Genomic DNA, 21,282 nt, shown 5'->3' on the forward strand with positions numbered 1-21,282 from the left:
CAGAAGGACCAGCAGGGACGGTATCCTGAGCACCTGAAGGCTGGCTGGGTGCGGGGCCTGAGGCAGCCTGGTGCTGCTGAAAAGCAACCTGACACCCTGTCAGAGGGTGAGGGGCAGACGCTAGAGCCAGCCCCGTCTGTCCAGTCCGGCAGCTGTGTCCTTCCGGGGGCTGAACTCCACCGAGGTTAGAGGCCGGGGGCTGGGACAAGGGAGGAAGGCAAACTCTTTACTGTGCCCCATTAGTATCTTCTGGGCTTTTTCCATGCAGGCATATTCACATACAGAGCACCAATTTTAATAGCTATCTTTAAAGGTAACATTTAAGATCCAGGAGAGGAGGGGGAAGAGGTGGAGGAAAAGGAAGAAACGAGGCAGAACCGAAACATAAGCACCCCTCCCCTTTACTGATCAGGCCCTCTCACAGGTGGGCGCTACTCACCCCCTTTTAGGACAGGAGCCCCCTGGGCCTGGGGTGTCCTCTGGGACCCACTGCTTTGGTGACCCACCACCTCCACGGGATGCCCAGCCCAGCCAGCAACCTCCACCCCGAACTCCAACCTGGGAACTGCCCCCTTGACGCAGCTCTACACACTGAGCTGCCCCAGGTCTTCCGGTGCACAGTCCAAATGAAGCGGCTAGTTCGAACAAGTCTGACTGGGGCTTCACCCCCTGAACAAGGAGCCTGCTCTGGATCAGCTCAGAACGACGACAGACTGTGACATGAGCCGCTGCCGGGCCCAGCCGAGAGCCCCCTGGAGAGGCTCAAGACCCAAAATTATTCCTGGCTGAGGGGTCAAGGAGCAGCCACCCCCGAACGTGTGCAAACAAATCAGAAGACTGAGTTGTTAAGGGGGCCCACAGGAACACAACAGACCTCAGACTAGAAGGATGAAATTCCTAAAGGCGGGGGGATCATGTCTGGCTCAAAAGAACCAGGGGCACAGACACGATCCTGAGACCTGCAGAGTTCACAGTAGTTCACAGCAGCCCACGGTTACAACGGTCAAGGGAAAGCTTCCCGGGGGTCAAGCAGGAGGTCACCCTGAAAGACAGACTCCTGGGAATGCCCTGGGCCAGCTAAAGCACAGCGTTCCTGGACCAAGTGCACGTGGTAAGTCCCCCGGCTGTGCCAGTCACTTCCGCTCTCTGTAAAATGGGCTAACAGCAGCCCCACCCTCACAGGATTGCTGCGAAGAGTGAGTGCACGAGGCAAGAGGGCCAAGGACTTGGCAGCATGGCCATCACTTCCTCAACGGCCTCCTGACAGCGGGAAGAGCCCCTTCAGACCCACAGGGTGTCCCGCAGCATTGAGCAGGGCTTGGAGGTGGGGTTCGTGGACTCCTCGTTCAGGAGCCTTTGCACACAGTTGCCCTCTCCCTGGAGTGCCCTCCCCTCCTCATCAAGGCTGCCTCAACTCACCGCTCCCCCCAGCCCTTCCCTCCTCTGTCCGCCCGGACCGCAGCCCCCATCCCTAGGCAGCAGCAAGGAAACAGCCATGTATGTCAGCTACGGGCAGCACCCCGCATTGGACTGCAGGCCACTCTGGTTCCAGGTAAGAAGGGGAAGCTGGACTGCCAGATCCAAAACTTTGATTAGGATTTCCCACTGCAGGGGGTCGGGGGGAAGTCATCCCAGGTTGGGGGTGGGGGGAGAGCACGGTGGCAGTCACTCAGTGCCCAGAGGCAACAAAGAATACATCACCCCTTCCTGACCCAATGCCTTCCTTTCCCCCATGCAACCATTCTTCATTTACTTCTGGGTTTTCTCACCATGGTTACTTCCAAGAGATTCTGAACTTCCTGTGGGCAGGGTCCACAGAACAAGAACTCACATATGCTGAATGCACTGCCATAAGCACTTTATGTTAGCTCCTCACAACCACCCAGGGTGCTGGTACTCTTAAAACCCGCACTTTCATGAAGGGGAAACTGAGGCACAGAGCTTCAGAGTGGCAGAGCTGGATCTCCTTCACCTTTGACTTCCCAGCACCTAGAATAGTGCCCAGAGTGTGAGAGACACCTGGCAAATGTTTGTGGATGGAATAAACAAATCAACAGAGAAGTGAGACATGCCTAAATTCCATCTGGAACATTCTAACTACCAAGATAATGATTGAAGGTCTAGCAGATAATATTCAGTGAGAAGTTTCCCCTTTAAAGAAACTGAAGGACTTGTGTTGGCCATTATCAACTAGATTCACTCCTTGTGATTAAGGGGGCAAGGGGCTCAGAGTGCAGGCAGTGCAGTGACCTCTTGCCCCCCCGCCCCGCCCTGCCTCAAACCGAATCATGCAATCCTCGGCCAAGCAGTAAGCCAGCTGTGGGGCTTGCCGCCTCCTCTGCATCATTACTACAGCACTCTTCAAGCTGCAGAATGTTTGGAACTGTGTTGCCAGGCGATGAGCCAGACCTCCTCCCTAGTATTGAGAATCCCTTCCAATAATAGCTGGGAAAAAGGACCCGCTCAACAAGGCCTATTGACAACCAAGGATGTTTTTCTTGCCCTCTGCCCTGGCTGGATATCAAGAGTGAGGAGAAACCAAAAGGAAACAATCACGTTGATTATCCGGGCTTACCTCTCTTTACCACCTATCACTCCCCAAACCACCCCCAGCACCCCAAAAAGGAAAAGGCAGCAATGATTAGGATTGCAATGATGAATAAAACTTCACGGATAATTAATTCTACCTCGTGAAAAGCAATGACAGAGGAGAAATACTTTCCAATTAGCTTATATTCCTTTTCCGAAACAGGACCAGACACCTATACTCCTCTGAAAGCCACTGGCGACAGACAACCATGGTTCCACTCATGGTAGATACGATGTTCCGAGCATGCTCAGTGCTCCTCCACTAGGAAAGGCCGCTGCTCCCGCTGCCATCACCACCCCCACCGCACAGTTAAAATAGGGCACAAGCGCTGGACATCAAAAATCGAGACAGCAACAACCCACAGCTGCAGAAGGAAAGCTTGGACGAGCAAGGCAGAGAAAGAGCCCGAGCGCCCCCTGGTGGCCACGGGGCTGCCCTTCCTGCACTGCGCAGGAAGAAAGGCTGAACCACTTGCTTGCAACTTCCAGCTCCCAAATGACCATATAGTCAAACAAAGAATTCAACTCAGGAGTAGAAACTCATTTTTTTACACAGGGAGTGAAGGCATGTACAGCTGACATGAATACCAATAAGTATGAACTGAAGGGATTCTCAATAAGTTGAGCCCCAAGGAGCTGCACGTGCTGAATGTGAATGTCTCTACGGCTATTATGATGCTCCAGCTGTCATTTATTCTAGTGCATTCCACAGGTGCTTATTCTTATGCATCTACAGCCCCCCCCAAATCATCTCCACTGCAGTGACGGAACGAAGCAGCTCCCAAAGACACACCCAAGAGCAAATGCTCTCTGGGATCTATCGTTACGTTTGGGTTCCTTTGGGGTTCCTTCTTCTAAGTTTCATTCCCTGAGCCATGCAGGAGGCAAGTGGTTAAAAAAAAAGGTCTAGAAGAAAACATGGTTTCTGAAAAACCACCCCACTGCCTCCCTCTCCTATCGTGGAGTTTCTCACCCTCGGCACTACAGACATCTGGGGCTGGATTATTCTCGCTGTGGGGCCGTCCTGTGCACGGTGGGATATTAGCAGCACCATGGCCACAACCCAGTAGATGCCAGCTGTGTCCCCACCCCAGCGTGACACCCAAAAATGTCTCCAGATGTTGCCCAATGTCCTCTAGGGGTTGAAAGCGCCCATAATTGAGAACCACCGTCCTGTCTGGCCCTCATTTCCATTCTTACAGCCTCACAGAAAGAGGGTACATGTGGATCTCCTCTTAACCAGAAGGAAAAATAAAGGAGTAAAAGACAGGTAAAGGGAACTGCCAGGGCCGGTGCAGCAGGGAGGGCATCAGTAAAACAGGAAATCGGGTCTGTCCATTTGCAGCTCCACAAGAAGGCCCAGGTACTGCCCGTAGGATGGTTAGACAGCAATGTAACCTTTGGGGAATGTTAATAATAACAGCATGTACAATATGCCAGGTGCTCTCCGGAATATGTTTTTCCAATTTCTCTTACCGAGGTATGATTTACATAAAGTATTTTCAGTATTTTTCATGTATTAATTCGTTGCATCCTCACAAGCCTATTAGATGAGTACTACTATTCACCCCATTTTACAGATGAGAATACTGAGGCGCAGACAGGCCACATAACTTGCCCGAGCTCCCACTGCTCATCTGTGGAGGGATGCAGGAAAGAAGATAATGAGTGTACCCGGCAGGAACATCAGAGCAGAAAAGCCACAGCCAGGATAAGCGACACCATACTTACTGGGGGGCTGCAGACACTACATGTAATTATCACAGACTGAGCACCCATGTGGTTTTTACTTTTTTCCAAGGTTTGGAAACCTCTGAGGGAGAATGATGAAAACAAAGGAATTCTCCCCAGGGAAAATCCACGTATGAGCACACACACACACACAAACACAATTGTGCACACAATCGCAAGGGCTTCTACAGTCTCTGAAACTCTCCATGGGTTTCCAGTGCAGCACCAGACAAAAGACACTCTAGGCTCCAAGCCAGACACTGCATATACCTCGTTAGGAACCCTGTAAGCAGGTAATACTTCATTTCCTTTCGGGGACTGGAAAACCGAGTTCAGAGAAGGTAAAGTATTTGCCCAAGGTCACAGAGCTCTTGAATAGTGGCACTACAGTCTGCCTGACCCCAGTGTTCTTTCCACTCCAAAAGGCAGCCTTCTCAACTTAATTCATCTACGACCACCCACGCCAGAAAACTATAAAAATAAAGGATGCATAAAGGATTTATACATCTCATCTTCTAGCTGCACTGGTGAGAGAAACTTGGCAGTGACCGTGTAGATAAGGGCTGCTGACCACTCAGAATTAAAACCCAAAGGTGGCATTTGCCTTTCACAGAGGTTAATTCACCTTTCCCAACTCTGTAAGACAGCATCTCTTCCAAGCAGTCCACAGGCATCTGGGCACTCACACAAATCCTACCCTGCCTCTCTCTACAAATGGTCATGCCTCCTGCATCGGCCAACACCTGGCCTGGAGTAGGAAAAGTTACGGGCCAAATGTCAGCCTCGGTAGGTTTACGCTTACTAGCTTCCCGAGCCAAAGGTCATTCAAAGTACCCTCAACAGTCAACACGTTCACAAAGGAGACCGTTAGCCTGGAGAGAAGGAAGAGGCCTGCAATGACAGCAGGGCAACAAACCTGACCAGGCGAAACATGAGAAACATCCAGACTTCGAGGACTTGGCTCTTTCATGGTCGCAAAGAAGAATGTAAGGATCATGACCCCTTTCCCAGAACAGATGGTCATAAGTGCCAGGAATCCTGGAGTGTAGCCTCCTCCACTTTAAAGTTGGGGAAACTGAGGCACAGAGCGACTGAGGGACCCACTGCCATCAGAGCCAGTATCAGCACCAAGTTTTTTATTCCCAAGCGAGTGCTCCTTCTGCTAGCACCAGCTGTCTCCTCCCTGGTGCACGGCGGGGGGCAGATCTCTCACTCCCCGGCCCCCATGTGTAACTCACAGTCCTGGGCCTGTGCCACAGACCAAGCTAGAGATGCAGTGGCAACCGGGGAACTGGCTTTCCGGTCAGTCCTGCAGAACACTTTTAAAAACTTCCCAGGCTTGGGACACCTGGGTGGCTCAGATGGTTAAGCATCTGCCTTCAGCTCAGGTCATGATCCCAGGGTCCTGGGATTGAGTCCTGCATTGGGCTCCCTGCTCAGTGGGGAGTCTGCTTCTCCCTCTGCCTGTCGCTCCCCCTGCTTGTGCTCACGTGCACGCACTTTCTCTCACACAAATAAATAAAATCTTTAAAAAGTGATAATAAAAGTTTTCAGGCTTGTTAGAACTCAAATCAACATTGGTTCGTCCCTTCACCCCCTCAACCAAAGTTTCTTGAGCCGCAACACCATGGCAGGCAGGATTTCAGGCACTGGGGTGCGAGCAGTGAGTGAGCTGGAAAAGCACCTGTCTTCGAGGAGCTCACCCCAGTGGGGACATGGAAAACAGTATATTCGGCTCAGGAAGGCTTCAAAAACCTGGAATGAGCAGATGTGAAGGAACAGAGTGGGCAATGCAGACAAGCTCTTTCGGACATCTCTGCAGACCCCAATACTTCCCTCTGAGGGCGGAGCATTCCAGAAGCCATGGGCTTGCAGAAACAGCGAGGAGAGAGAGAGGAAACCCCGGCTCCACCTCATCGTGGCCCTCAGACTTTCCGCAGCCTCCTTCGGCCCGTTTCCTCCAACTGGAAGACGAGGCCAACACGCCCACTTTGCAGGGATGCTGTGACAATTGAGCGGTAACAATACAGACTGGGTCACAGTAAGGGACACCATGGAGGAGACGAGCATATTATCAATCTTTTCCAGGCATTCCGTGAAGGAACTGGAGTGGCCCCAGACACAGATCTGAACTAGTGAGTGGATCTGCTACCTGAGGACGGACCGCCAAGAACCAGGATGGAAATGTCAGGGACCAGGCTCCACAGTCCTAGGGGTTTGGGCTCTAACTGGGATTTAGAGCTTGAACCCTTGAGGCTACTGAATGGGCTCCAAACTGACCCCCCCCCCCCCCGAAGATCTCCAAAAGTAAGTGTCTTCACTTTACACGTGAGGAAACCGGGGCCCAGAGAGTCTGGGGGAAGAAAAAAGAAAGAGAAAGGGAAACCTAGCCAGGAGGCACTGGAGCCAGGGCCAGATCCCAGGATGGTGGCGCCAGGTCGCCGCCCAGAAACATCTTGCCCTGCTCTCCTGGAGCACTCAGCACGCCCCTGCATTATGGGTGTGAGGGCACCGTGCTTACAGCACTACCTGGGGACTGCTGGCAACTTGAAGGAGTGGGGACACCCACATCCACTCAGGAGTCCCCACCCTGTGAGGCACAGGGGAGGCCTGCAAGAGGTACCAAGCAAGCAAGGGCCATCAGGGACTTACAGGAGGGACTGGAAGGCACGCTCCTGAGGACACTTCACGTAGCAGACAAGCTGCCCAATCTCCCTTTGCAAAAGCAAGTGGGCACAGTCCCAGCACTCCGGCTTAAGACCCACCCCCCGCTTCCCACTGCTCTTGGGATAAAAATCCAATGGAGGGCCCTCTCCAGCATCCTCCGGCTCAGCTCTCCCCTCTCCCCTCTGCCCAGCCACACTTCCACGGTCACCACCCACCGCCAAAACCACACAGTCCCCTCACCCCGAAGGCCTCAGGCTCCGCCACCACCTGAGACCAACCTGTCTTAAAAACACACCCTGAGGGGCGCCTCGGTGGCTCAGTCGTTAAGCGTCTGCCCAGACTCCTGGGATCGAGCCCCACATCGGGCTCCCTGCTCTGCTGGGAGCCTGCTTCTTCCTCTCCCACTCCCCTTGTTTGTGTTCCCTCTCTCCCTGGCTGTCTCTCTGTCAAATAAATAAATAAAATCTTTAAAACACACACACACACACACACACACACACACACACACACACACACACACACCCTGAGACAGCCCCTTCCGTGCCCCACCTTCCTAGGCCTTGAGATGTGCAAACAAGGTTCACGTGTCTGTTCCTGTCATTGCTGTCTGTCCTCCCCTCTGGCCTGGCAACTCCCTGGGGCAGGCCTTTGGCTTCTTGCTGTCTGACGTATAGACCAAGGTCAGCACAGGGAGGTGGGGGCCTATCAGCCTGTCCTCTTGGCCTGTTCCTCAACCCACAGGGACAGCGCCAGGAGCAGCAAATAGAGCTCTGTGCCCCATTCCCATCTGGTCTCCACACCCGGCAGAACAGCCAATGGGAGGACAGGAAACCCCAAAACAAAGGATATAAACAACCCACGCACTGGGGGGGGGGGGTTTACAAATGTTAAACAAAGGCCTGGAGAGGGGCTGCCCCTTCAGGGAGCAAACAGCCACGCAGCCTCTGAGTGCCATTTTTCCAGCTCTTCAAGTAGCAGATGCATTAAAATGTTAGCAATTGGGCGCCTTGGTGGCTCAGTCAGCTAAGCGTCTGCCTTTGGCTCAGATCATAATCTCAGGGTCCTAGGATCAAGCCCCAAGACGGGCTCTCTGCTCAGTGGGAAGCCTGCTTCTCCCTCTGCCTGCCAGTCCCCCTGCTTGTGCTGTCTCTCTCAAATAAATAAATAAATAAAATCTTTCTAAAAATTTTAAAAATAAAAATAAAATGTTAGCAACTACGGTCAGTGGAGAGCAAAGAAACTAGCAGCTGTCATCCTACTGGCAACACAGACACTCCGACCATGAGACGGCTACTGATAACAAGCCCATGGATACAGGACTCACCTTTGGCCCACTCGCCCCACGCCTCAAGAATTCACCATGAAGGAACAAATAGCAGAAAAAAAATAATTTACTCCAAGCCTGGCACTGACTCTCATTTTTCCTTACAATGAGTGAAGAGACAGTGTGAAAAGAAAAAACTTGGTTGCTGCAACCCCTCCCCCCAAAGTTATCTAGTAAACTGGGCTATTACACAGCCATTCAACAGGACGACTGGGTAGATGAAGAGGGGAAAATGCTAGAAAATAACGCCAAGAAAGCAGAATGCAAATAAGCAGGTTGGTCACAGGCACTATTTACAGACACTCAGCTCTGACACAGAGACCCTTCTCAGCAAATGATGGGTGTTTGTGGCATCCTGGTGTTTGGATACGGAAACAGGCCCTGAGAGGGGGAGCCTGGGGAACCGGGCAGCCTGGCTTCCGCCTGCCCCTCCGGCTGGGACAGCACAGGCGGGCGGCAGTCCCACCCGGACGGCCCTGCACACCCCAAACGCAGACACACACTTAGGTGGCTGAATGGCAGGTGCCTGCAGACAGAAGCAAGGGTGTTCTGCTGCGCTCCAAACGGTCTTTACTACTTCGCTAAATGGTTAATTCTTCCCAACAGGCTTTGTGGGTTCTTAAGCAAAAGGGCCTCATAGAAAGGGCGGGAATGTGGGCCTGGCCACACCGTCCTCTCATGGGCACTTCACGACAGCAAGAATATATACCCAAGAAGCCCAGGACAAAGCCCGGTGCCGCTTCAGAGGCACCCAGGAGGGGACGGCTGCTCGGCAGAGGCACTGAGGATTACACACGCTGCTCTGACGCCACCACAGTGCCCAGGCGGCCCCTGTACCCGTGATGAAGTGAAGCCGGGGAAGGCACCCAGCAGGATGTGAGGGAAGGTTCCCTGCATCACAGAGCAGAGCTAGGGCTCCTCTGCCAGGCTCTGCGCGGTTCCTGAGAGTCAAGCATGTCCCGAGTCAAAGCCCATGTGCTTCACGTGCTGCAACGGAATTCTTAATCTGGAGCTGGACAGCTCCTGGGACACCATCCTTGAGACTCCCCAGAACTGAATGAGAGCCTCCCCAAGGCAAAATTCATATGTGAAGCGCTAACCTTCACTGGGACTGTATGTGGAGGTAGGACCTTCACAGAGATAACAAAGGTTAAATGAGGTCCTAAGGGTGGGGACCTAATTCTGTAGGGCTGGGGCCCTTACAAGGAGAGGAAGAGACACCAGGAATGCAGAGGCAGACAGAAAAGGCCATCTGCAAGCCAAGGACAGCGGCCTCGCCAGGAACCAGCACGGCGGTCACGCGGACCTCCCAAACTGCAAGAGAGACACTGTTGGTCAGGCCGCCTGGCCTGTGGTACTCTGTCACAGCCACCCCTGCTGACGCCCGGGACCCCCAGACACGCTCGATTTCCTTAGTTTTCTGGGACGTCACAGAGGCAGAGGCAGGGTGAGGGGGACGTCCAAACCACCTTCCACCCAAAATTTCTAAGAATCCAGATCTCTCATCTGAAACACACATAGGTGACATAGCACTGTGTCCAGAAGGCTCGCTGAAATTTGCAGCCACCTCAGCAAACTGAGCCACCGCCCCCTGCCTCAGGAAGCACCCCATCACCCCCCACAAAGTCCATCAACACAAAGTATCAAGGGTCATGATGAGGGTGTGGTGACACATCTCGAGATTCAAGTTATAAATTCTGGGTAAGTCCCTACTTGACAAAGGTACCAAATAATAAGACTGGACTGACACTTCTGGAAGATCGTATGAGTAAAGATAAAGAGCCGAAATCTCCGCCATCAGCACCATCAGCATGACAACAGAAGACCAAAGTGCTGATGCCCAAGCAGGGCCAGCTGCTTCCTTCAGCAGAACGTGGCCCAGGGGGAGCCACAGAGCCCCCGACAAGCGGACCGCGGTCAGCTGGGAAGGAGGTGCCTCGCCCCAGGGAGCAGGAACCCGGCCTGGAAGCATACCGCTGGATACCGGCTGGGGCGCACCCACTGACAAGCAGCGGGGCCTGGTGCTCACACCCACAATCTCGGGGGCGCTGCTCTTTACAAGACAAATGTAAGTAAGGCAAACCCCGGTGCTCTTTGGAGCCAGATTAAAGTCTCGGCCCTCTACACGAGCTGGAAGCCACTCAGAGAGAGAGCACTGCAGATGCAGAACGACGAGGCGCGAAGGAACAGGGACTCAGACAAGAGGGCTTCCGTCCCTTCTCAATCCCTCTGGTTTCTTCCAGGAAAAAGATCTGAGTTTCACACTGGATATCCCCAGCCCCCTCGTGCTGCTGCTCACTTACTCGCCTCTCCTTGTAACAATGGGAGGGGGTCTCAGACAGAAGCTGGGCCAGGCGGGGACATCAGGCCGACTCCAAGCTGGTTCCTCTCCGGCGTCTTTATTTTCAGTTACCTGCCATTTCCGTCAACGAAGCTACTTCACTCAACAGGCGGTGGCTCTCCGCTGGCCGTACTCATGCAAAGTGCCCTTCCTCAGTAAAGGCATTCCGGCTTTCTTGAGTGCACCCATAAATGCACACGCACACATTACAGGTAAGTACTGGTACAGCGGTCAACGAATACCAGCACTTTGGAAGCTGGCGACTCCACCGTTCTCCTAGCCCGTGGGCCCCACGTGGGGCACTGCTCAGACACCCGCTCGGCTGGACTCCAGCCTGAGGTGCGCCATGACGAGCTGCAGGCTTTCGTTACACAGAGACAGACCGGTCGTTCCCACTGCGCCCACCTTACAGGGTCTGCTCACTTCCTTCTTCGGCCCCGACTCAGAGAATGCTGGTTGGCTCCCAGACTCTGCTCTTCCCTCCCTAGCACCGAAAACCCTTAAGGGGGGTGGGGGGTCACCGCCTCCCTCGCAGCCAGGGGAGTCCTGGGAACTGGAGCCGGCCACACGGATGGGACACTCTGTGCACCTCCTCGGACACGGCCTCATGGCTCGGGGTGGGGGTCACCTGTTTTGTACCATGGACCCACTCTGCAGTCTGGTGAAGCCCATGGGTCTCTTCTCAAAAATTAGTTTATGATACATAAAACACACAAGACTACAAAGGAAATGGATTATACTGAAAAAGAACTATCAAAATGTAAAAAAATAAAAGTGACATAGGAATACACAGAATTCTTTATTATCACATTGAAAACTATTTTCCAGCAAAAACAACATTCTGAGATTTTTTTTTCATGCCACGGTTCTCACAGGCGCCTATGACTTCCATCAGTAACAAAGTCACCCATTTTGCTAACACTGCTATGGTTTCTATGGTTTGCTGCTACTTTCAGAATTGAAGGAAATGTATATTTCAGGCAGAGGCTAGACAAAAAAGTTCTCATTTCTTTCCCTATGCAAGTTCAGACCCTGAATCCTACCTGTGGAAATGGAGGAAGTCTCTCCTTTGCTCCCTCCTCTTTCTTGCTACCTGGGATGAGAATGGGATGGCTGGCACAAAAGCAGCCCTTTTGGACCACGAGGCAAGATGGAAGAAGTCCCAGTCTCTGATAAATATGGAGCCACATACCAGTCCCAGCCTGCCTACCTATGGTAAGACAGATGAACTTCTATCTCTTTAAGCTACAGTTGGTTTACTCTTTATCATATAAAACCACATAAGCCTAATTTTATATCTTTAATACTTTTTCTCAGTAATAAGTTTAGAAACTGTTTGAACCTGACCTTTAGCAACCTTCGTTCCTCTTTGAGAGACACACTCTTCCTTCCTCACAAAAATGATCCCTCCAGAGCTACAAAGGAAACCAACTAGCACAGTTCCTCTGCAGCTGACACCTGCCAGGAGGCAAACCCCCAAACCTCGAACAGCAGAAGTTTCCCTCTAGCTCAGTGCTGTTCCCCCTCTGAAGTGTGTCCTTTAGAGCGTGCACACGCCCAAGCACCACGTAGTAACTGCAGCTAAGGAAGTTAGAACTGCACACCACACTTCAATTCCACGACCAGGTACACACACACCTGACTTTACCCCCGCATTCCGTGAAGTCTGCAGTCACACAGGAGCAGCGCAAAGGCATTCCACTGATGTGCAGGCCCAAGGGTCACCCGGTATGGTGGAGGACACTCAGAAAGTACTTACTAATTGTCATCGACTCTGGCACGGAGGCAGAAGGTAACAGGCTGCTCAGAGGGCTTCCCTGGCCGGGAGGACTGGCTTCCACACTGGGAGAAAGCAGACAGAAGGAAGTTACACTCGGCCACTGGAAATACACAACCTCTCCATTCAAACACCAAGCAGGTGCTAAGTGGAATCACTCAGGTATACCTGCTAGAAGCCCGGGAGGCAGCCCTTCAAAATCACAGGCAACCTTCATCATGTGTGGATTCCCTACTTGGAAATTTGCCTTCTCACCAAAGTTTATGTGTGTCCCCAAAATCAGTACTCAGTATTTGTCTCAAATAAACAGCAAAAAGGACTGTACGTCCTGGAGGGACCTGGTGACCCCACTCCCCCCTGACGGGGTCCTAACTGTGCAGGACCTACAGGTGCTGTGTCAGAGAGCAGGGCCCTGTCCACAGGGAGAGACCACACCACCAAGCACACGTTGGGGTCATCGGTGACTCCCACCCTGGAGCTAAGGCTAAAAATGCAGATGGGATCTATCCCTACTCGCTCAAGTTTGCACCAAATTAAAAGCATGAAGACAGAAAAACAAGTGGAAGAGTAATGAGGATCGGATCCTGGTGGCATCGGGGAGACCTCAGTGCCCATCTGAGCTCCGCCACCCAACATCCAGTGACTTTGAGCAACTCAGTTTCCCTCTGACTTTTATTTGAAAAGCAGAAAACCTACATGGCACTTACTACCATATGACAGACTAAGCACTTTTCAAATACATGAGAGCTAAGTGGCTCAGATATTACATAATATTCAAATCGTGCATTATTGTGGTCAAATGCTAAAATCAAGCATAATGGGAGAGGGGGCACCCAAGTATGGCCCCCAAACCGTAAGAGTAAAGGTGGTATGCAAATGAAGTCTGATAAACACCGTCTCTCATGCTCTGAAGCCCTTGGCAACTTCACATTCTATGATGTAAGTTAAACCTGAACATAAATGTGAAATAAGTCCTTGACCTTGAATCCCAGCAGGTACACTCCCATCTTTAAAAGAGAATAAAATGCACAGTTGTGAACAGGACAACTCAATCCCAAAGGCAATTCGGCTCTGGAATACTAACCTGTACCGGGGGCCGGGCTCCGGAAGAACGTGGTCCTCTGGTCCTGTCCCGTTCTCCAGGCTCCCGAGGGGGGCATCTGTGCATAGAGAGCAGTCGCAGAGAGAAAGTCAGCGGTCTGTTTTCATTTCATTTTCTCCATGAGGCAAGGACACAGTGCAGACACTGGCTCATCTGCTAAATCAGTCGACTGAGAAATGTTTCCTCACCTGCACAATGGATTTTAATCTGCTACTTGTATTGTTTTTTGCCTATCATCTCAGATTTGGCATCAGTCACTGATAGGAGGCCCCATCCTCCCACTTAACCTTTTTGACCTTGAGCCACCTGGAATTGTACATGAAGTCCATATTCAGAGCCAGCCTCAGGATCAGAGAGTAATAATCAGCTTTCTGATAGACAAAACCACTCTCACTGTAGTGGCTTATTACAGACACAAGGGGGCAGCACAGTCTAATCACTGACAACGTCTGTCTGCATCAAAACCAGGTACCCCACTGCTTTCTAGAAAGCCGCCTCCCTGCGCAGAGGGGTGTATGGGGAAGGCATTCAGAAGAAGGGAGGCCACACATAATCTCTAGAGGCACTGAAGATTTTCATAAATGTATTAGATGCCGTTCATGTCTAGACAACCTCCAGAACAAGCAACTCTAGCTGGGATCTCAATCCTGAATCCACATCCCATGGGGCTTTCCAAAACAAAGTGCAAACCCACGGCCTTTAGGCTGGATGGTGACATGAAGGCCGGTATCAGCCATGGTAACATGTGCCTTTCGGAGCCACTTGAGGCTTCTGAAGGCCCACTGCAGAACCAGGCCAGGATGGGGGACGGGGCACAGAGGTAGAAGGGAACACAGCTCCCAGCCCCCAGCTCCGAGGCCACCTCCCTGCCCTTCCTCCTGTTTTCCCCTGAGCTTCCTCCTGCCTGAGATCCCCCAGCTCTTAAGGGGTTGTACTCAGGGAATCCTAAAATGTTTTCTCACTGTTTCTTCGACACTGCTGTCCCCAGTAAGCTATTCCACTTGCTCTTTTATTTTTTTTAAGAATTTCGAAAGGGAAACAGCAAGTGTCCTCCCCCTCGGCCTCCCCTGCCTCCCTCCCGAGTGTTGTGGTTAGCTGAAGGGTGCAGGCTCTGCCAATGTTAATTCAGAGCCAAGTTTCCTAACCTCTTTGTGACTCAGCTTCCTCAGCTATGGAAGGGGTAACACCAGTGCCTACCACACGACATTTTAATAATACCAGCCACGTGATCAAACTCACGTTTTAACACACGTATGCTCCGGTGAGAACACTCAGTGACTGCGAGCGTAACTCACTCTATAACCCAGCCTGCCTACCACAGACTCCCACCATCAAACACACACAGACACACACACACACACCGCCCCATCGTCTTTTCTCTGATTCCTTTGTGAAGGTGTCTCTGGATCACGGCTCTGCCCCCTTGGCAAATCCACAAGGTCCTGGCCCCAGCTCCCACCTGTGTGAAGAGGACAACCTCCAGAACACACACCTCTGGCTGGGATCTCAATCTGAATCCTCATCCCACGGGGCTTGCTGCCTGCCTGAAAGCTCCACTAGGATACACTGCAGGGCCCACCACCTGATCGCGACAGTCCAAAGCACTCCCTTCTGTCACCCTCTCCTCAGGGCCGTCACCTCCCTCCCATCACAGAGCTCCGGGTGCCCCAGACCAGCCAGTTCCACTTCATTATCGGCCTCTCCCTCTACGGGTCCTTGGATTCCCTGCCTTATTCCTTTGTCTACACTGTGTCCCCACCTGGATAACATTTTTCCAACGGCCAGGTGTCCACACCCTTCGGCATGCCCCATCCCCACTTCTCAGTCCACCCACTGCTCACCTGCTCAGCAAAGGATTCTTAAGCCCCCCACTGTGGGCCTAGCTCTGGCCAGGGTCAGGGTCACACTGGAACCAGGCAGACACGGGCCTGCCCTCACAGACCTCAAAGACTAGCAGGGGGACAGGAATTACCGGGTAATTACACACACACACGGTTACAAGCTGAGGTCAGGGCACTGGGGACATAGGAAGTTTCTGGCAGTGTGAACGTGAGGCCTGGCCTGCCAGGGAGGGGACAGAGGAGCCCTTATGAGCCAGCACCACTTGGGCTGCTTCCTGAAGGACGCGCACGGGGCAGGGGGCAGGAGGAGAGACACTGGAAGTGGAAGCAGGCTAGCGTGGCCAGGGGCACCGAGCTAAAGAGAAACGGGAGGAGATCAGGCCGCGTGCTGAGCCAGGGCCTGGGGCGGGGGGCGCAGTGAGGATTCTGGACTTTATCCTCAGTGCGCTGGAAAGGTTTGGAGCAAGGGAACAATGCAATTTATGTTCTAAGAAATCATTCCAGTTGCTATAAGAAGCAACTGGGTAGAAGCGGGGAGAGCTGTTGATGTCCCTCATCCCCTCCTTGCCTGCAAAACTCCGGGGTGGGAGGGCGTTACCTCGGGATCCCCCAAGAGCCGACCACGGTGCTGGTGCAGAGCAGGATCACCCATGGGTTGTGTAAAGAAAACCATGAGCCCTGAGTGGCACACGACCCACATGAGTGGGGTGCAGACCACACAGCACGCAGGCGGGTGGGCGTTACAGTCCCCTGACATTCCAGACAGTAACAGCACCCTCGGAGCCAGGCTCCCAGATCAACCACCCCAGATCGGAGCAGCGCTACAGCAGAGCCCCCGCAACCTCAACGAGCAACCCCAAAGACCCAATGGTAGGACAAGAAGTTGAAGAACATTATTCCTGATGAGGAAGTGAAAGTTCGAGGACCCAAGGTTTCAAATGAACAAGCAAGCCCTCAGAAACGGACTCTGAATTTGCTCAAAGCCAACACTAAACCCAGGACCCTCAGTGAGGAGAGGAGCAGTAATGTTTTCACATGTGCAGTGGGTAGAAGTGGGTGTTTTGTTGGCCCCCGTTGAGTACTCGCAGGGGAAAGAAACTCTGGGCGTTCTCTCTCTCTTGCAGCTTCAAAGACATGTCGGTAAACGTGCTTTGCTGTTTGCAGGTAACAGACATGCCCAGAGGAATGACTGGAGCGAATCCTCCATCCGGGTCTCGTGTGACCCGAGCAGGGTCTTCCTTCTCTGAGCCTTTAACCGCAGAAATGCAGCTCCAAAGCCTGGCCCCCTAATCCACAAAGCCTCCTCATCCAAGAATCAGAAGGACAATACTTCCGGGTGGAGAGTCCCCTTCTCTGCCACGTTCTCCCTCCCCAAATTTAGCAACCAAAAACATTCATCCTTCTCCACCACGTGCCTCCCTCCCTCTTCCGCTAAATGCCCCCCTAGGGCAGTGACGCTAGAGGCACCTACACTTTCAAAGATGATGGGGAAGGTCTCCTAAGGGTAGAGCCCTCTGTGTGCAAAGCTGTCATTAAAGACACAAAATGGCTCCCCAGCTAGAATGAGAGGGAATCATGTGTTAACCCTGATCAAGCGGGAGGGTATCGATCGGAAGGGACACCACTCAGGGATGAGCCAAAGAAAAGCAGTCTGAGAGAGACATGCTGACAGTATGCCCCACAGCTGCCCAGAAAGGCCTCCCAAGGACATGGGGATCAGGCCAGGAGCGACTCGAAGCAACCTGGCATTCGAACCAGGTAGCAGACTCCCCAGTTCTGACTCTAGTACCTTCTGCAGCCTGAGCGTCACTTGTCTTCCTATGCAACTCCTACCCACAGCGACTCTGGCCCTGAGGCTGTCACAAGTTCCAGGACTCCTGGCAGCTTTGTTACTACAGTAAATTACATAGTTGGCAGACCGGCTCACACACAGCACCTCTGAGAAGGATAATCAAGATAAGCCGGAGCTCGGGGTCCCGCCATAGTGACAAGATGAAGCCTCTGGGTCTAGAAGGCTGACAGGCAGAGGTGGGACCGCGGGAAAGCTGCCAGGAGGACGCCTTCCCACAAGGAGGCTGGAGGCCAGCCAGAAGCTGCTCTCCCTGAAGACACGGAAGGCAGGCCCACAGAGGGAGGAAGAGCGCGGAGCTCTGTCAGCCCAAACCCAACAAAACAGCAGACAGCAGCGCCCCAGGAGCAGCCGGCCCTCGGCCCCCAGGGTCTGACAGTAGAGAGGAGCCCAGCTAAGAAAGGAAGGAGCGCCGAGCGCAGGCACCGGACAGCCCAGCGACCGCTGGCCCCCTTGGTGGGGAGGGAGACAAGGTGAGTGGGGCCCTGGCTTGTCAGGTGGAAGTCATGTGGTCCCAGAGGGGGTCAGGACCGCCTGCTCTCTACATGCCCCCGCCCCTTCTCAGGCACCCTGTCAGTGCACTGCCCCTGAATGGGCCATGGCAAGGTAACCAACCCCACCGCTGGCCATGTGGGCCACAGGTGGTCACCTGAGGGAACGCAGCGGCTGGTGCTGGCCTGGCCCACAGACACCAGCTCGGCCCCTCTTGGGGATTTCAATGGAGACCCAGGGAGAAGTACCGGCCAGTATGGGAGGCCACGCGGCTGAAGTCAAACGGGGTGGGGGTAAGAGTAGTGAGAGAGAGCAAAGCCTCTCAAAGGAAAGAGGAGATAGGACAGACCCCATAAGGAAGTGTGGGGCACAGAATGGGGGAGACATAGGAGCACCCTCTGTTCCGACCACCGGCTCCCGGTCCACAGACACCCCACAGCAGGTGCCCTGCCACATGGTGCGGACAGCAGGCTCCACGGGGCCTTAGCCGGTGCCTAGCACCTTGCCCCACATCAACTTGGGGACCCTTCACCACAAATCTGAGAGGTAGGTGGGGAAGAGTGACCAGCCCTTCTTCACAGGCTGTGTGGTCAAGAGGGGATGCATTTGTCCGGATGGGCCACCTTCCAGACCTGGGCTCACGCCAAGGGCTTGCTAAGTGCCAGCGACCATTACCACCATCAGCCACACCTTCCAGAGAGGAGACCCACCTGGCGGACTGAGTCACTTCACCACGCACACTCAGGAGCCCCAGTTTCCGCCGGGAATACTGTCGCTCAGAGAGGTACCCTGCCCTGCTCATGTGGCTCCTGGGGCCGGGCTATGTGACCCCCACTCGAGACTGCTGCCAGTCGGCGGAGCACCTGCCCCTGCACTCCAGCTACTTCAAGCCGGTTTCTGTCCCCCGCCTGTGTCAAGAACAACAGTCTATCATCTGGTTCAGACTGTCAACAGCTTCCTGAGCAGTCCAGGAACTGTTATGGTTTCTTAAACCTGGCCCTGGGAGGGTGAGAAGGTGCCTGTGTAGGGTTGTGGGGGGGAGGGGGGGCTGGGGCTAGCCCAGTGGTGCTGTGGGGCAGTGATGGCCACCCAGCGCTGCACTGTACCACTTACCACCCTCTGGGCACACCAGGCTCCTCCACATGCCCTCCCCCTCTCCCACCACTCCCCGTGACCTGCACTAGCTCAAGAAAACAACAAACCACACGAGAGCACACTCAACCAAATGGAAGGAGTCGGAAACACCACCCCACAGGCAGGTTCTGAGCAAGCTGCTCTCTGACCCCCCCGCACTTTGCTGCAAAGTGGGGGGGGGGGGACTTTAGAGCTATGAGGTCTGTAACTTTCTCCCTAAGAGGCAAAATTAATGGTCACCACTTGTGGTCAGCCTGTACATGCCCAGTTCCCCAAAATTCACTAGTAAAGAAAACAGACTTAGGGGCTCCTTCGTGACTGGTCAGCTGCTTTGGCCCAACCCTCACTCAGGTGGGAGCAACTCAAACACTCACGGTCAGCAAGAAGAGAAGCCAAACCCTCAGTCCCTTCCAGTCACCGGCCCCGAGCCCTGTGCCTCCGGGCTCCGTCCTGCCTACAGAGGGAACCCAGACACCCCTGCAAAGCGCATGAATGCAGCGAGGGAGGAACCAGGAACACCCACCTGCAGGGCTGTAGGAGCCCACTCCGCTGACCGGAAAGAGGACGTCGGCGTCGCCGTGTAGCACCTGCAGGGGAGCCCAGCTGTGCATCTGGGAGAGGTGGGGGTTCCCATCCAGCGGCCTAAGGTGAAAGAAGACAGCTGCGTGACACACCAAAGAGCCTCCGAGGGCTCAGACCACTGCAAGCATCTGCCGGGCCTCCCTCAAGTTCCCTCTTGGGAACCAACCAGACCATGACGGGCTGCAGACAGGAGGCCCAGGCTGGGAGCGGGAGCATGCGGTCTGGAACCGACCTCATGCCTTCATTCCTCCCACCCGTGTCCACGGAGCACCTACTACAGGCCAGGCTCTGTGCTCACATATGTTCTGTGCTGGCCAAAGAGCCAGCACACAGCGTTCAGCCTGCCCTCAAGAAGCTTACAGTCTGGTGGGGGACCAGGACGTGACTCACACAATCCCGCAAGGAGATGTAAGACACCAGCTCAGAGTCGCGGAGCTGGTCAGGAAGGCCACGGAAGGCCTCCTCGAAGAAGGGAGGTTAGGTGAGAGCTGCTGGTGAGAGCGCAGGGTGAGCAGAGTAAAGAAGAGGACGGACGAGGGGGATGCAGGCGAGGGAACAGCACGTGCCAAGTTCTGAAGCAGGAGGCAGAACGGTGTCCCAGGCTCTGAAAAGATGTGAGCCACGTGACCTGGGGCTAATGTCCTGTCGCCTCGCTGATTCCCAAACCCGCATTAGTAAAAGAGCAGAATCAGAGCAAATCGTGTCTGGGTCCCTTCCAAGAAAGGGGGTCAGCTTATCCATTAACGGGGCTCACATGACCTGTCACGTGGACACCTTGTCCATCGTGAAGTACAAAGGCCACCTGGACCATCTTTGTCACACCAGCTGGTTCAGTTCAATGTGTTTGGGACAGATTTGCCCACTGCAGCATTTGCCACTGGACATTTAGGAAACAATAAATACCAGGCTGTATTTGCAAGGGACTTTAAAGTTTGTAAAATCACTCTGTAACTCAGTTGTAAAGAAGTCCAAAGCAGATCATAGTCCTACCTACCTCACAAAGGATGGGAGGGAGGAAGAGGAGGGAAGGAAGGGGAGGGAGAGGGGAGACAGAAAGTCCAGGTGATGACTTGTCTAAATTCAGCATCCGGGACAAACTGAGGCTTCAGGGTCTGAGGCCACATCTTCCAAATCCAATTATGATAAGCTCACGCCTGCTGCTGGCCATGCGGCATGAGGCATGTAGCTTTTCTTTTGGTTTAAAGCGGAGATCAACACAATCTTTTGTAAAGGGCCAGACAGGAACCAGGGCAGCCTTCGTGGCCCTAAGAGTTCTTTGTAGCTGTTGTTAACAACCCTTTAGAAAGTAAGCACCATTCTTAGCTCGGGGGCAGGTCTGGCCCGTAGGCTACTTTTTCGGGGCTTCCTGAGGCCACTTGGAAAGTTTCCTTTCAGCCCTCTCTAGCTTTTGGTCCAACGTTCGGCTCTGAGCAAGAAATGGGAAATAATCTTAACAGAACTTTGCAGAATCCATCATTGATCCTGCAGGTCACACCCACAATGAGCCTCTCAGGAGCCTGGGGCGCGGCGGCACAACCACACTGGGGCCGGGTTCTGGGGTGAACTCGGCTGTACCTCTAGAATCAGTAGAGAGCCGTCCTCCTCCGGCTCGGATCCAGCAGCTGGTGACCAGGGGGACTCCCGGATACCCAGAGGCGCTCAGGGCCGCCCCTCAGGAGAAGGCAGCAAAACCACCCGTCCTTTCCTGGGCCACTGAACCGGCTCCAGGCGGGTGGGATTTTCCACTGTGTATTCTAAGGGGAAATTCTGCCACTTCCCAGAAACATATGCAGAGCACAGGTGAAGCCAGGCCCCATCAGCTGAGGTTCTGGAACCCAAGCAAAATGATTTAC

At 53.6% G+C, this 21,282-nt stretch overlaps 1 protein-coding gene across 2 annotated transcripts in view; it reads right to left on the reverse strand.

Annotated features, from left to right (window-relative positions):
* SNX29 (sorting nexin 29) overlaps window positions 1-21,282 on the reverse strand; it is a 510,975-nt gene that overhangs the window by 416,450 nt on the left and 73,243 nt on the right. For both annotated transcript variants that reach the window (XM_045777903.2, XM_045777904.2), the window contains 3 exons: window positions 19,371-19,489; window positions 13,514-13,589; window positions 12,412-12,494 (listed from right to left, as the gene is read on the reverse strand). In XM_045777903.2, the coding sequence (XP_045633859.1) occupies window positions 12,412-12,494; window positions 13,514-13,589; window positions 19,371-19,489 (278 nt within the window). The remainder of the gene's footprint in view (window positions 1-12,411; window positions 12,495-13,513; window positions 13,590-19,370; window positions 19,490-21,282) is intronic.

This window comes from Ursus americanus, chromosome 2 (genome assembly GCF_024610735.1).
Source record: "Ursus americanus isolate L20-20 chromosome 2, mUrsAme1.1.p, whole genome shotgun sequence".
Lineage (NCBI taxonomy): Eukaryota > Metazoa > Chordata > Mammalia > Carnivora > Ursidae > Ursus > Ursus americanus.